This window comes from Lates calcarifer, linkage group LG9, assembly GCF_001640805.2.
Source record: "Lates calcarifer isolate ASB-BC8 linkage group LG9, TLL_Latcal_v3, whole genome shotgun sequence".
Classification (NCBI taxonomy): Eukaryota; Metazoa; Chordata; class Actinopteri; family Centropomidae; genus Lates; species Lates calcarifer.
Window position 1 is genome coordinate 13,900,342 of NC_066841.1, and position 13,682 is coordinate 13,914,023.

Genomic DNA, 13,682 nt, shown 5'->3' on the forward strand with positions numbered 1-13,682 from the left:
CTCTCTACAGTGTCAGAGCTTCAGAGAGGAGGCTGAGGGTGCTGTTCTCCCCACCCCTAACACACACACAGTCGCATGACGTCATGCTGCCTCCATTCATGTTGGCTATAAGCAGCAAAGGGATGCTGCTATAAGCTTGCCATCTAAAACCGAATTTCCACAATTTTCTGCACAAAATACGCATGTTTGGTTGTATCACTCAAAAGCTTAACTTCAGAACATTTAAGGCAACGTGATGAATGTCATTCAGATAGTCCTGTCTTGTTATATACAGTACATTTCAGTTTCAGTTGGTTATATCATAATAATGAAATATCATGGCATGTGTATAGTATCAGTAGTATTATTGTCCAGATCTAAGATATTTAATATTTTGTAATCCTATGAAAAAGTGTGTAATCCAAATCTCCATTATGTCCTGTATAACTGAAGACATAGCCCTGCTAGGCCTTTCCACTTAATGCCTTTAGGCCCCAGCTAAACTAGTGGTTCCCACCAACTAATTACATCAAAACTGTGTAACCCGTCACTACAAATGATGGCCTTACTGCATACATGAATGGTTGGTAGTTCAACCAAAGGGGGATTTTTATATTAGATTAGAAGTAGATTTTGGATTGCTTCATTTTAAGGATTTTTAGAGGCCAGAAGTGGATGAAAATGTCCACTATGTCACTGTAAAAAAGCAAAAATGACAAAATAGTCAGAAAAAAGAAACCAAATTTTACGTTACATTAACAGGTATTAATAGGGATTTAATTATCAGCTGCTGGTAAGGACCAGAGCTCCAGGATGGGAACTGCTAATATAACCTTTTTCAGTGGCACTGCCTCATTAGAGGGTTAGTCAGTACGACCTAGTGTGGAATAACAAAAGAGAAGTTGACTTTTAAAAAACTATTTGTACCACAGGGTTTAATCATTTGTATACGCTTACTCTTTCTCTGTCTCTTGTGTAACAATATCAAAGTAAAACTATATGTTTCTTTAAATCCCAGTGCTGACTTCGTGGTCTCTGATTGGACAGCTGCCAGATGATTTAGTCAAAGCTGTGATGAAGAGCAAAGATCTCGTAATGGCAAACTGTCTATTTTAATTGACACTTTGTGGCTGAAAGGCCTCCCTTAAATGGCTTATTTTTACTTGTCATAATGCCAATGTTATTACAGTCATGACACCACAGTCAGAGCACTTAGTGCTTCATATGACATTTGAAAAGAATGAATAGTATGAATAGAAAACAGAAAGGACATTATTGTCATCGCTTAGAAGCTGAGAGATTTTTGGCGTTCACTTTGTTGTATATGAAATGAGTCAAATTAGCAGGGAAACTTGAAACAATACAATAATCATATTATATTATATTTGTAATGCTTATTTAATAGAGATAATAACATGTATCAATAGTGTTTATTAAATTCTAATTATAATCTATAAATGTCAGTAAAATTGTAATTAAATGTTATACTCAAAACTTGATGCAGCTCTCATCACAGCACAGGACTCGAGGACACTGGAATGCCTCCTAAATTCACCCCACAGTGCCACCTGGTGTCTCTAATGCCAACAAATGAAGATAAGAGTAAAACAGGATTTTACAGTTGGAGTTTTTGGAGTATTTTTGGAGTATTGCATTCTTCTTTTTCTCATTACTTTTAATAGATTTTTGACACATCAGGCGATGCCAGTGTATAAAGAACAACAGCTTTCCTACTGGAATATAGTTTATAAAACCTTCACAGCTCCATTTATTCAATCAAAAGTTATAATTACCAGCTGCTATGTGCAAAATGCAACAGCCAATCACGTTATTCAAAGTACTTGAAAGGCCTGAAATTATGTCAGTGGTCTCTAGTGCAGGTGATCAAACTCAGGTAATCAGACATGAGTGGCTGTTGTGAGTGGGTGAAAGAGTGAAAACTCCTTGGCCTCTCAGTATGTGGTTACCCCAAGTTCAAGTTAATAGGCTTACTCTTTTGTTTTTTAGGTTAATGTTACAAGAGAGCATCAATCTACCAATGAACCTAACCTGCATGTCTTTGGGACTGTGTGAAGAAGCTGGAGTACCTGGACAAAACCCCACTCAGGCACAGGGAGAACTTGCATACTCGCAGTTTGAACCCAGAACCTTCTTGCTTGTGAGGCAAGTTAGGGTGTAATACTCTGTTAGGGTAACACACTTTTAAAATATAAAATAAACCTCTTCATTAGCAGTTTCATTTATGAGTTTAAACTCAAACAAAATCTTGTATTTCAGTGATACATTATATCATATTCCTCGTATTTGGCGTGTTTCTCAAAACATTTTCTTGGTACACGATCGTGCACAGGATCTTGTTGTCTCACATAAGAATAAATTGACAAATATTTTAGATGGCACTGCCCTGTTGCTGCCCTTCGACCATAGGTGACTCATCCTGTTTCGTTAAGGTCAGCCTCGGATAAGGATCTGATATGTTATGAGCTAGAGATACTCTCTAATATCCTGCTGGGATGTGTGTGGGGTTGTGGCCTAACAGTACCCAGAGGAAACCTTCAACCTTTTCAACGTGAAATATGTTACTTACCAGCAAACACACACAGACGAGCACATGGACTCCTTATCTGTTCTCATCTACTCTCTTCCTCCAGCAATCTGTATGTCAATAGTGTCATGAAAGGGATCAGTCAAGTATGAGAATTTCACACAGGCACATGGCGTGGGTGCTTCACCATGTTTGGGTCCTGCTTAATTCACACTGTTGACCTTTCCGAAGGGTTCGGTACACTGTAATAAGCTGTACCAATAACTAATGTAGACTATACACAACAAGTTGACATATGCTGCATTGTCAAATTCTTGTAACTGAGCACACAGCAGGTGCTGCATGCAGCAAAAATATTCGTCATTGTCATTCATGGCATCTTGTTTGACCTGTACTCCAGCAGGTGGTGTTTTTTATTTTTAATTCTGCGTCATTTCCACTGCTCTGACAGCAAGGGGGATATTGAAAAAAGTTACTTGGGTGCCGGTGGACACGTTCAACAGAAGATGTTATAAATAGGCAGTGGTGGAAAATAACACTGTAAGCGCATTTATTCTAGTACTGTGCAATATGTGTGGTACTTTACTTGATTTCTGCTCCTGTCAGTGACAAATATAACACTTTTTACCTCATTATCTCACAGCTATCATTCCCACTCCTTTCTTAGATAAAGATTTTACATAGTTAACAAGTTGGCAACGTGTTAATTCATCAGTAATATAATCTCATAATATCATATACTATTATTCTGAAAGGGGGCCATTCTATATGATGCGTAGTTTTGCTTATGATATTTTAAGTACATTTTGGTAATGAAGCTTCTGCACCTCTACTTAAGGCAAATATGGTACTTTTTCCATCACTATCTGACAGCAAAGACCAAGATAAAACATGCTAAACACATTAAAATGTTGGCAACATGTTAATATATCAGAAAGCATCAGCGTGATGAGCTGTTTTACTTTTTATACTTTATTTGTAGATGATATATGTATGAACTTTTATTTGTGTAAGAATTTGAAAGGAAAAGGGAGGGCTCTTACTTAATAATGGCCTGCAATGTGACATTTACAACTACATTTACTCAACCAATGTACTTAAAGGGATATTCCAGTGATTAAGAGTTGCAATTCTATAAAGTTGGGAGACTTACAAGAGGCATATTTTTAAAAAAAAGAATGGTTGGTACTGAAGCAGAAAGCAGCTGTGATATATTTACTTTTAGTCCCTCGTATGGGACAGGCTCCAAAAACACTGAATCTATATTTCCGATAATGCAACCAGTAGCATCTTGTGATTAGACAATCCTTGTCTGGTAAATGTATACTTTGTAACACTGGCTTTTTTAAGCCCCTGCCAAGCTAAGCCTAACAGCATTAACACAACTCCAGGACACAGAAAATATAAATAAAGTATTTTCATGCCTTTGTTGTGCTTACCAGGACTAGTAAACTCAACTTTTTAGTTCACAGGTCTTGGGGAGTACTACTGCATAGGTGATAAAACTTGTACAAAGTCTTCTCTGGCTCCAGAAAGAGCAACGCAAAGTTAAAAACAAGTGAACAGACCAGACCAATGTAGCCCACTCCCCATCTCTGCTTGAGGTCAAGGGTCGAGGCTACATCAGCAATTACACTAGAATAATGCACCTTGAATCTCCAACACATCTGTCAGGGGTGAATTGAATTGTGGGTAATATAGGCAGCAGGTTTTGGCTTTGATAAAGAGGAACTTTACTACATAATTACATTTTAGATTATGATTTTACAAATAAAACATATATTCTAGAAATGTTAAAGCTCCACTTAAACCAACTTCAGCATTTAAATTCTGCTAAAATATTAATGCCTCACAAGTAATTTGTAGTAAAAACACTAACACATGTAAAGCACAAATTTGAATGAAGGGCTCGTATCAGTGTTTTAACCTGATGTGTAGCTTATTTTTCTTGTGTTCATTATCTGAATACTTCACCCATCGCTGGCTATCGTTCAGCTCTCCCCTCACATGCCTTCTGAGACGGAAGCAATTATTGAAGTCCATCATCGTGAATTGACGTTGACACCTCCTGCAGTCACCCTGCAATCTCTGAACAAACAGTAGCGAGCAATAATAATTACCGGCAGGAGATAATCATTTGTCATCATCACTTTCTCATTCTGATACCGGCACCGTGCTACTTTTAAAAACACCCGCTGACGCACAGCTGTATCAGGAGGGGCACTTAACTTTGACCAGCAGTCGTTTCTATCAAGGGCAGCGGGAGTGCAACTTCAACAAGTCTGCAGCTGGACGCCTTTTTTCATCCCTGCCTTTCACGGTTCACAGAGATAAAGATCGACTATGGTGGAGATTTTCTAAAGTTAGATAAAGTTAGATCAACCGCAACTGAGGATCGATATACCGTTATTTAGACCAGACATTTCCTCTGATAACATGGGCGGAGTGTGCTTGTGCTGCTCATGGACTTGCAGACCAGTGTGGCCAGTTTTTATTATTCTGGCTACAATACCCTGTATGTTGCACTCCTCAGAGAGTCCGGCAGCAGTTGTTGGAAAAATGTATCCACGCGGCAACCACTGGGCTGTAGGTAAGAGAATCTGAAAACACTTCACATGAGATAATGAGACATATTGTATTAATTTAAATTATACTTCGTTTGTGCGATTTAATTGGAAATATGCACCATGATAGATGATCATATTTAAAGGAGATCCGTTCAATTACCGCATCAAAAGTGGATCCTAAATATTTTAGCCTAACATTGACTGTATTTTAAACAAAATCCTGTATGCATATATACTGTATACTATACAATAGTTGTGAATTAACAATAATAATGATAATTGTCATGACAATTATAATGCATCGATCTCTACATCTTGTGTGTCATGTAACAGAAGTAGATTTCTCTTTCTCAGTTTATGCTGGACTGTGAAAGAAAAATAAGTAATTAAATTGCAGTAAATTAAATTGAATTAATATGCGCAAGTGTGCCTCTTTAAGACAGGAAAGCTGTTTCATAGGAAACATGTGCATGTACATGCGTTTTTCCAATCATGAAGCCTTGATATGTGGTGAAAATGTCGTCTATAATTATAGTATAATTACAGATAAAGGCCTATCATAATGTTGGTTAACCCAAATATAGTTAATCAGAGTGTGTCTGACAACATATAGGTCAATCTTAGCGCATCTCTGTCCAACTTCCCCAGGTCATTTGATGGGAAAAAAGAGCGTTGAGACCCTGCCTGATATGCAGGAGACAATTCCCGACAGCAACTACCTCACACCCTCCAGAAACAGCCGGGGTCACAGAGCTGGAGCGATTTGAGCATCTGATAGAGGGTCTGCTGCAACGAGAGAGCCAAAAACAGATGAGGCTACAAACTGCAGACAGGCTGCTTCGACTGCACAGCGGCTGGAGACAAGAGGACAGAGACAAGTATCTCAGAGAGGTCAGTCTGTGGATTTTAACTCCTTATTTATGTATCTCTCAGTGATCTGTCAAATGTTTTGGAAATAAGATGCTGTGGTTATGCATTTTCTACATTTTATCACTGCATTATAGATGTCAGACCTGCTTCTTCTGGCTTTGAAACTGCAAGGCAATGACTCCACCTGAGGGCAACACGGATTCTGATTGAACAGCCATCATTATCTACTTAACATGTGCCATGTAATCACTTATCCACACTGAAAAGGTTTTTCTGCTTTAAGAAACTGCTGGAAACCCAATAGACGTTTATTTTATCATTAATTTCACATTTCTAATATGTATATCATGCAACAGTTTGACTACAGACTGACCTGAAAACTTTATGTTACACAATATGAAAACCTAAATAAATTCATCGTTGTGATAACTGCATTGTCGATGTCTGATCATGCTTTGCACACCATTCTGTTATATTCCTCACACATTAAACAGTCAAGGCTGACAGTACGCTATGCGCATGCTCACTCTGCCAGCACAATAACTGATTTGTACCACCAGATGGCGCAAAATATTTGTTTAAAAGAGCATCTGAAGTTTCCATGTCACATTTTTAGCATCTTAAGACTAAGGTAAAGTATAAAGAGTTTATTATAAGTTGATCATAATTATGGATGAAAACAAATCACCAAAAGAAATTTGCAGGCTTTGATGCTACTTTTTCTAATCAGAGGGTAAAAACACACTAACCCCCCCCCCCACCCAAACACACACACACACACACACACACACACACACACACACACAACACACACACACAAATATAAAAACACACCCCAGTGTCTATTTAGGACAGTAGGATAGATGATGATGAGGACTCTTATTAGCCCTCAGGGGTTGCAGACAATAGGAAATGCTAATTGAAACAACTTGGTTCCACACATCTTTCTCTTAAAGCCGAAGGAGAGTTTTCTCCTCTGTTCTCTTCCCTCATTTGTCACGGATGATCGGCCAACAATAGAGGTACAAGCCACTTTCACCCCATCATTATGAGTCTAATCCCAGGACCGAATGGGATAAAGTTTACAGGAATTAATGAGGATGAAATAAGTGGGTTGACAAACCCTCATTCTCTGAGGCAGAGAGAACAAGTCTGGGGGTTGAAGATGCCCCTTTATAACACATCCTCTGTGTGAATTAATGCTGCTTTAATTTAAGTCTTAAATGCTAAGTTGGCATGCAACTTCATACTATAGAGATTAAAATTATTATATTTTTGATCCAAAATTGCATTTGCAGTAGGCCGGTTGAGCCTATTTGAGCCCATCAGTTAGTGATGAGAACGTGAAACAATCAAATGTGCATACATCATCTGAGGGTTTCAGACAGCATTTACAAAATCTCTTTAGATGAAGCAACAAAATAATGTTTGAAAAAACACATCTTAAAACCTCAACAAGCTTCTCTGCATCACTATCTTTTCCTTTAATTGAGAAATTGTTTGAAAAATGCCCTTTTCCCCAGCCTGATAGCCATCCACCACTAGGGGGTGCTATATTGACAGTTTTCACATTATTGTCTGCTGAGTTTCCCTCTCTTGTGCCTTTTGTCTGCATCGTGGTTGGCGCTGTTCTACTATTTTGACATAAATGTAACATTGGTAGATCAACTACAGTTCATAAACGCTACTCTGCTGTGTATTTCCCTGTGTGCCGCAGTCATCCCAAACTTAAATGACAAAACTACATGTCTCAAGTGTGACAAATAGTCTGGTAAAACTTGATTAGTCATTGTTTTCTTTGTTGATTTTACATAGAAACTTTATTGTATATATTCACATATGACAAATCTGTCATGGTGAAAACTAATAACCAGCAGGGAGGAGAATGAATCAGAATAAGGTGTGCACCAGTTACAACAGTAGAATAAATACATACTGATGGGTAGAAATGGGGTCTGTATTTGTTATATTGGCAACATAACACTGGGTAAGAATGAGACTGGTCTGAATGAGTGTAAAACTTTGCAGTAAAAACAGTTTGTAGAGAGGACGAAGGAGAAGAAAAACACCAGGATACTGAACAAGTTCCATATTTTACAGTGATTTCACAGTTAGTGTCAAAGCTTTCAGTCGGTCCCGCTCAAGTGACAAGAGTGTCTCTAATCCTGGATGTCACCAGCACTTGTCACTTTTAAAACTTCCAAAATCATGCAATCCTGTCATCAGGAGGATGAGGTCAGCTTTTCAAAAGATGCAACAGATGTATTCTGGCTCTTGATGTCCATGTTTGACCTCTGCTCAGCATTACCACGTCTTCCCAATAGACTGAATGTGTTCCTTAGCCTTCATCCTCAGTGAGGCAATACTGGAGTTCCTTGGATCAGCAGAGCACTGGTAGGCAGGGGGCGGGGGACACATAGAGCCGATGTGGGGTAGGTGAGGGCTGTGTCCCAGGGCCGGGGAGTTGAGGAAGGAGGCCGGCAAAGAAGAGGGCATGGAAGGGGGAGGAGAAGGTGTGTAAGTGCCCGGGAGGCCCTGTGCGCCACCGATGAAGCCCGAGAGGGACTGCAGGGAGGTGGAGGTGGTGATTGGGGTGGAGAGCCAGGGGTCCAGCTGCAGACTGGAGCCCAGGGAGCTGGAGGGAGAGCAGCTGAAGGAGAGCAGGGAGGAGGAGGTGTCCTGGAGCTTGATGGAGCTCACCTCTAGCTTCTCCTGCCGACGCCACTTGGCTCGTCGGTTTTGGAACCACACCTGGAGAGAAAAGAGGAGGACCTTTATTTTGAAATTCACTTCCACTCAGGACAACTTTATTTATCCTGGTGAAAGCATCTGCGTACAGAAGCTCGTCACCCAGGTCAACAGATTTACACACGGTAGACAAAAAAAAAAAAAGGGGGGAGGGGGACATAAAAAACTTAAAGCCTTTAGACTTTTTATAGAAAATATAATATGTTAAAGCATTTGAACATTGAGAGATGTGGAGGATGAGAGTATGAGATGTATGAGTGAAGATTTAAGCTATTAAACATAACACTTCGCATCAAATTGTGTTGATAATAACGAGTAATTGTTACAAACATAATATTGTAAGAAATTTCTTTCGAAAATGAACCTGTGATAAAAGCCACATTTTCTTTGTACCTGAAGCAAACAAAATATTTTGTAAAGAAATTTAAAATCCAAACAAATAAGTGAAATACTGTAGCTTGTTTTCTTTCCCCCACCTGCACCAAATAGTAAAAGGTACACTGCCTTTACTGATGTATGCAATTAGTATCTGTAAATACTGGGACATAAGAAAGAAAATAATCTCATTTTAAAAGTATTTATGATCCCAAAGTAAAAGAGAAAAGCCCTAAAAACCTAATTAATGTGACCTGATTTAATTAATATGTTGCAAAATGTTTCTAAACTTGTAATAACTTGTTGTAGTTATTTAAAAATATTACAGATGTTTTCTGTTTGGGATTTAGTCACAAAATTGTAGCCATTATTAGTAAGCAGCCATCATCAGTACCTGCAGGATAGAGATGGGCTGAATATATGCGCCCGAACCCGAACGCGCCCAATGCACGAAGAGAAAAATGCGATGAAATTTTTTTGTGGAAAAGAAAAAAAAAAAGTTCCTGGGTCTTTACCTGCACTCGGACCTCCGGCAGGTTGACCTTCAGCGCCAGCTCCTCCCTGCTGTACACGTCCGGGTAGTGGGACTTCTCGAAGGCTCTCTCCAGTTCGTGGAGCTGGAAGGTGGTGAACGTGGTTCGGTTCCGACGGTGTTTCTTCTTCGGGTTTTCGTCGTCGGACAGTTTGCCGTCTCTGTCCGGTGAGTCCGGGCACACCGAGGCTTCGACGGTGCTGCTGGCACAACATACACCTGCGGAGAGAAGCACGGTGTGAGGACCAAAAGAAAAAAACAAAAACAAAAAAAAAAACAAAAAACAAAAAAAAAAAAAAACGATCCTGGTGTGTTGACATTTTGGCCAAGTTTACATCTACTTCCTTAAATCAAATTAGGTAATGTGTTTTTATAGCCTGTCAGCAATGACACCTGGCTCAAGAAAACGATTCTTGAGAAAGAAATAAAAAAATTACTGGGTTATTTAAAGATTTACAAACTTTTAAAGACTTAAAGCAAATACTATGTAGCGCGAATAAAATCGTCTGACTTGAGTTACATCTGGAGAAAAACTGAATTCACTTACTGTCAAAACTTTCTGAGTAATGACTTTTCTTCGCTGGAGTCACAATAACGTTCCCGTTGCGCTCAGCATCTTTGACCAGAACTTTTTCTGTCAAGCTGAAGGAGGCTGATTTATGGAAGATGGTGTCCTCTTTAAATCCCAGTATCGCCTCTATGCTATGGACCGTGGACGGGTTGTTCCCCGGGCTCTGGACGGAGCGTGCGGAGGGAGACAGGCGCTCATTCATCATCATGACTTGGGAAGGTGATCTGAGAAGCCACATTGAAGTCCAAAACAGATGGTCAAAGTTACACAAACTCCAACTCCTCTCAACAAATCTATCTTTTCTCTTGTGTTCGGAAAAGTTGTAAAATTATAAGCTGAGGGATGTTGAGAAAACATGCGCTCAAGAAGAAACATCAGTTAAGGCCGTCTTGCTCTGTGGTTATGGAGCATCTTCAGAGGGGGGCTTTTAAAGCAGTGCCTGTTGTACGACCCCCCCACCCCACCCACCTCCGTTCATGCGGCACCCCCGCTGCACGTCAGAGAGAGGACGTCCCGTTGGATTTGGCCCTGCTGGGTTTAGGGGGTAACTGTGCGCCCATGCAGGCACCAGCCAGCCTCCTCCACACCCCGCCTAAAACTCCTCCCCATCTCAAGTGCATCAGTCAATGCTGGCTCTAAACCTTCTTACATAAATCTTAAAACCATCTTTCCACTCCTCCAGATGTCATGTTCATGTCAGTCTGTGGAAAAAAAAGAGAGAAGATTAGGGCAAACAGATTAAGGTACAACAAAATCATAATTACAAGATTTCTGGTTAGGACATGGATTGCAAGATGAGATGATAAAGCTTAGTATTTAATCAAGGCGTCAAGATATTGTTGCCAAAGTGAATAGACATTTCATTTGTTCTATTGATCTAAAAGAAAAATATTGAATCTCTTGACACACTTTGGATAAAAGTAACTTTAATATCCTAAGAGGCTCATTAAATTGAGTTAATTCAGTGCTAATGATTTGTAAACCAGACTTAAACTATGAGTTTTTTTTTAAACCAGCTCTTATAGGTGTTGAGGCAAATAGGGTAACAAAGCTCAAACAATAACTATAACCACTTAACAACAAACAAAGATTGACAGCAGTGTGGTAATCCTGCTTAAGGGGATTACATTATTTTACTCAAAAGAGTTAAAACCCTTAAAACTATTTAGCTTTTCCTAATCACAGAAGGTGACCTTATCCTTTGTTTGCCTGAGAGAGGATGAGGGGAGGGGGGGTGCACAAAGAGAGATGCTAACTGAGCACTGTTTTAATTAGCACTGAAGAGTTTTGAGGCAAGTGCATGCAAAACTTTATTTATACAGTAAAAGCTTTTTAAGATGTCCTCTTGTTTTCTCGTGTTTCTGTGTGCTGTGATGATGTTTTATGGTGCACATATAAAGCATTGTACAAGTTTTTTGTGTATAGTGTTGAAAACGTTTCAATGATTTGATTCAGATTGACCTGTGTAAATAGCTGAACATTCAGTTTCTCTCAGCCTTGAAAGCTGCATGTGCACAGGCTGAACAAAGTTTCTTTCATTATTATTATAACCTCCAGTATTCACAATACCAACAGTGAAGACAGCAAAGAAAGAAAATGTCTTGCATTTGAAAGTATGTCTGGTAAAATAACCCAAATCAAACTCAGTTTGAAAATATTTCTCCCTCGGTTCTAACAACTTTTCCACGTGTTTCTGAATCCAGATCAAAACTCTTTTTTTCTCCCTCAGCAGGAATCATCTAAACTTTGAATTTGTGCGCAGTTCTGTCACACATGTCGACAATTTGTCTTTAATCCAATAAATACCCAATGAAAATCCAAATAAAGCCGTTTAGCAAAACTAGAGGCTGAAATAATCCAACACTTGTGGGAAGTATGATCATTTGCTTCCGTGCAGAGAGTTAGATGAGATGACTGATGCTGCTCTCGTATCTGTGCGGTAAATTCGCCAAAGCCAGCAGTGTGTTAGCTTAGCTTAGCATAAAGACTGGAAAAAGGGGGAAACAGCTAGCCTGGCTGTGTCCACCCTCCCACTGCCCCCTCACTGCACCAAATTTATCTGACAACTACAGTCACTACTTTGCACAATAATATACAAATAAATATACTTAATATACAAAACATCTGGTGAGCCACACTAAGACTAAGGTCTTAGCCCAAGCATGAAAAACAGCCTGAGACCACTCAGCAAAACTTTGCATGTTGCTAACATTTATTATAACATGAACGTACAGCACTGACAAGTGATTCCTTCCCAGACCGGAAGTGTGTGGACAGGCGTGTCTGCACTGTGTGTCTGCACTGTGTCACAGCTGTCACCCCCTGCTGGTGATTAGTAGAAATATCAACAACATTGAAAGATAAGTTAATACTGGTGGCTCACAAACTTTTCTGACCGACCAACTCCACAGCTCCTAATGCACTCAAATGGCCTATGTCCTCATATACACCATTTGTCATTTTACAAATGTGAACCGATCTGTAACTGGATGTGGTTTAAGACTGTTAATTATATAGGAAATGTTTCTGTATATTTTTTCAGAATTTAAATATTAGTGTTTAGGTTTATGGTTCGTCCATAAACCTTCGTCCCACTTGGAAATTTTGTTTATGTATTTATGTGCAGGCATTTTGAGAGATGAGAGACATTTGTTGAGTGGATGAGACTGTCTGTATCCTTTTGTTCTTTACTCGAAGAAGAATATGATGGGCTTGTGTAATTTGCCTAGCTGGTAGCTTGACTTCCTTCTCTAATAAAAGGAAGAATGAGATATCTGGTATTACAAGACTTCAGTTTGTCCTCTGATATCCTCATCTGGGGAGAGAGAGAGAGAGAGAGAGAGAGGGCACAGGCTGACAACCTTGGCTACGCTGATCCTATTAGATGGTAATCTCCAGACTTTACAAATCCACAGCCGTTTAAACTTGGGTTCATGTGAAACTCTAAACGTTGAGGATTCCTTCCTTCCTCCCCCCTCGTTCTGCCTAATCGTCCTTAACAAGTGTTTGGATAATGCCCAATTAAATTAAGACCTATTTCTTTATTCACTGCATTAGCCTTCATTCAGGTAGATGGGATTAATCCTTGTTGGTTAAGCTTTATATGGTTTATGGTTGTACAGTAGAATATGTGGCATGACCATTTTAGAAGCAAATCCAGACATTAAGTCCCATGTGGCAATTTTAGAAGGTGTCGTTGAAAAAAAAAAAATCTGAAATCAGGATCATTGCTTGTTTAACAAATAATAACTGACTTACACATAATACAATAAAAACATGAAGTTTGAACATTTGCTCTTGTGGATCTGACACATAAAGAAATGATGTGTGTGCAGGAAGAGGATTTCCAGTTTCACAACACAAACGGACACATTTCATGTATTCAATAAACATCTTTATTTGAACAATACATTTGTTTTCTCAGTTTGAAGTACCTCCATATATCTCACCAGGGCTTATGTACATTGTTTTCATTTTTATGGAATGAATCATTAT

General features: G+C 39.2%; 2 protein-coding genes across 2 annotated transcripts; one reads left to right on the forward strand and one right to left on the reverse strand.

Moving 5' to 3' along the window:
- Positions 1-4,586: 4,586 nt before the first annotated feature.
- On the forward strand, positions 4,587-6,395 carry grp (gastrin-releasing peptide). The gene is given in 4 exon segments (XM_051072932.1): positions 4,587-5,114; positions 5,740-5,834; positions 5,836-5,982; positions 6,096-6,395. Coding segments are annotated over 4 exon segments (450 nt in total). The 5' UTR covers positions 4,587-4,960; the 3' UTR covers positions 6,150-6,395.
- A 1,445-nt stretch (positions 6,396-7,840) lies between these two features.
- Positions 7,841-10,576, reverse strand: rx3 (retinal homeobox gene 3). Its single transcript, XM_018662352.2, has 3 exons — positions 10,164-10,576; positions 9,600-9,835; positions 7,841-8,712 (listed from the first exon to the last, which is right to left on the reverse strand). The coding sequence occupies exons 1-3, from the start codon at positions 10,423-10,425 to the stop codon at positions 8,266-8,268; spliced, it is 945 nt and encodes a 314-aa protein (XP_018517868.1). The 5' UTR covers positions 10,426-10,576; the 3' UTR covers positions 7,841-8,265.
- Positions 10,577-13,682: the final 3,106 nt, after the last annotated feature.

Bases quoted from the DNA above. Each gene is read 5' to 3' on its own strand.
- rx3 (XM_018662352.2), bottom strand. From the start codon at position 10,425: ATGTGGCTTCTCAGATCACCTTCCCAAGTCATGATGATGAATGAGCGC. The intron at 9,836-10,163 runs GTAAGTGAATTC...TTCTCTCCGCAG, and splicing joins TTACTCAGAAAGTTTTGACA to GTGTATGTTGTGCCAGCAGC. The intron at 8,713-9,599 runs GTAAAGACCCAG...TTTTCTCTCCAG, and splicing joins TGCCGGAGGTCCGAGTGCAG to GTGTGGTTCCAAAACCGACG.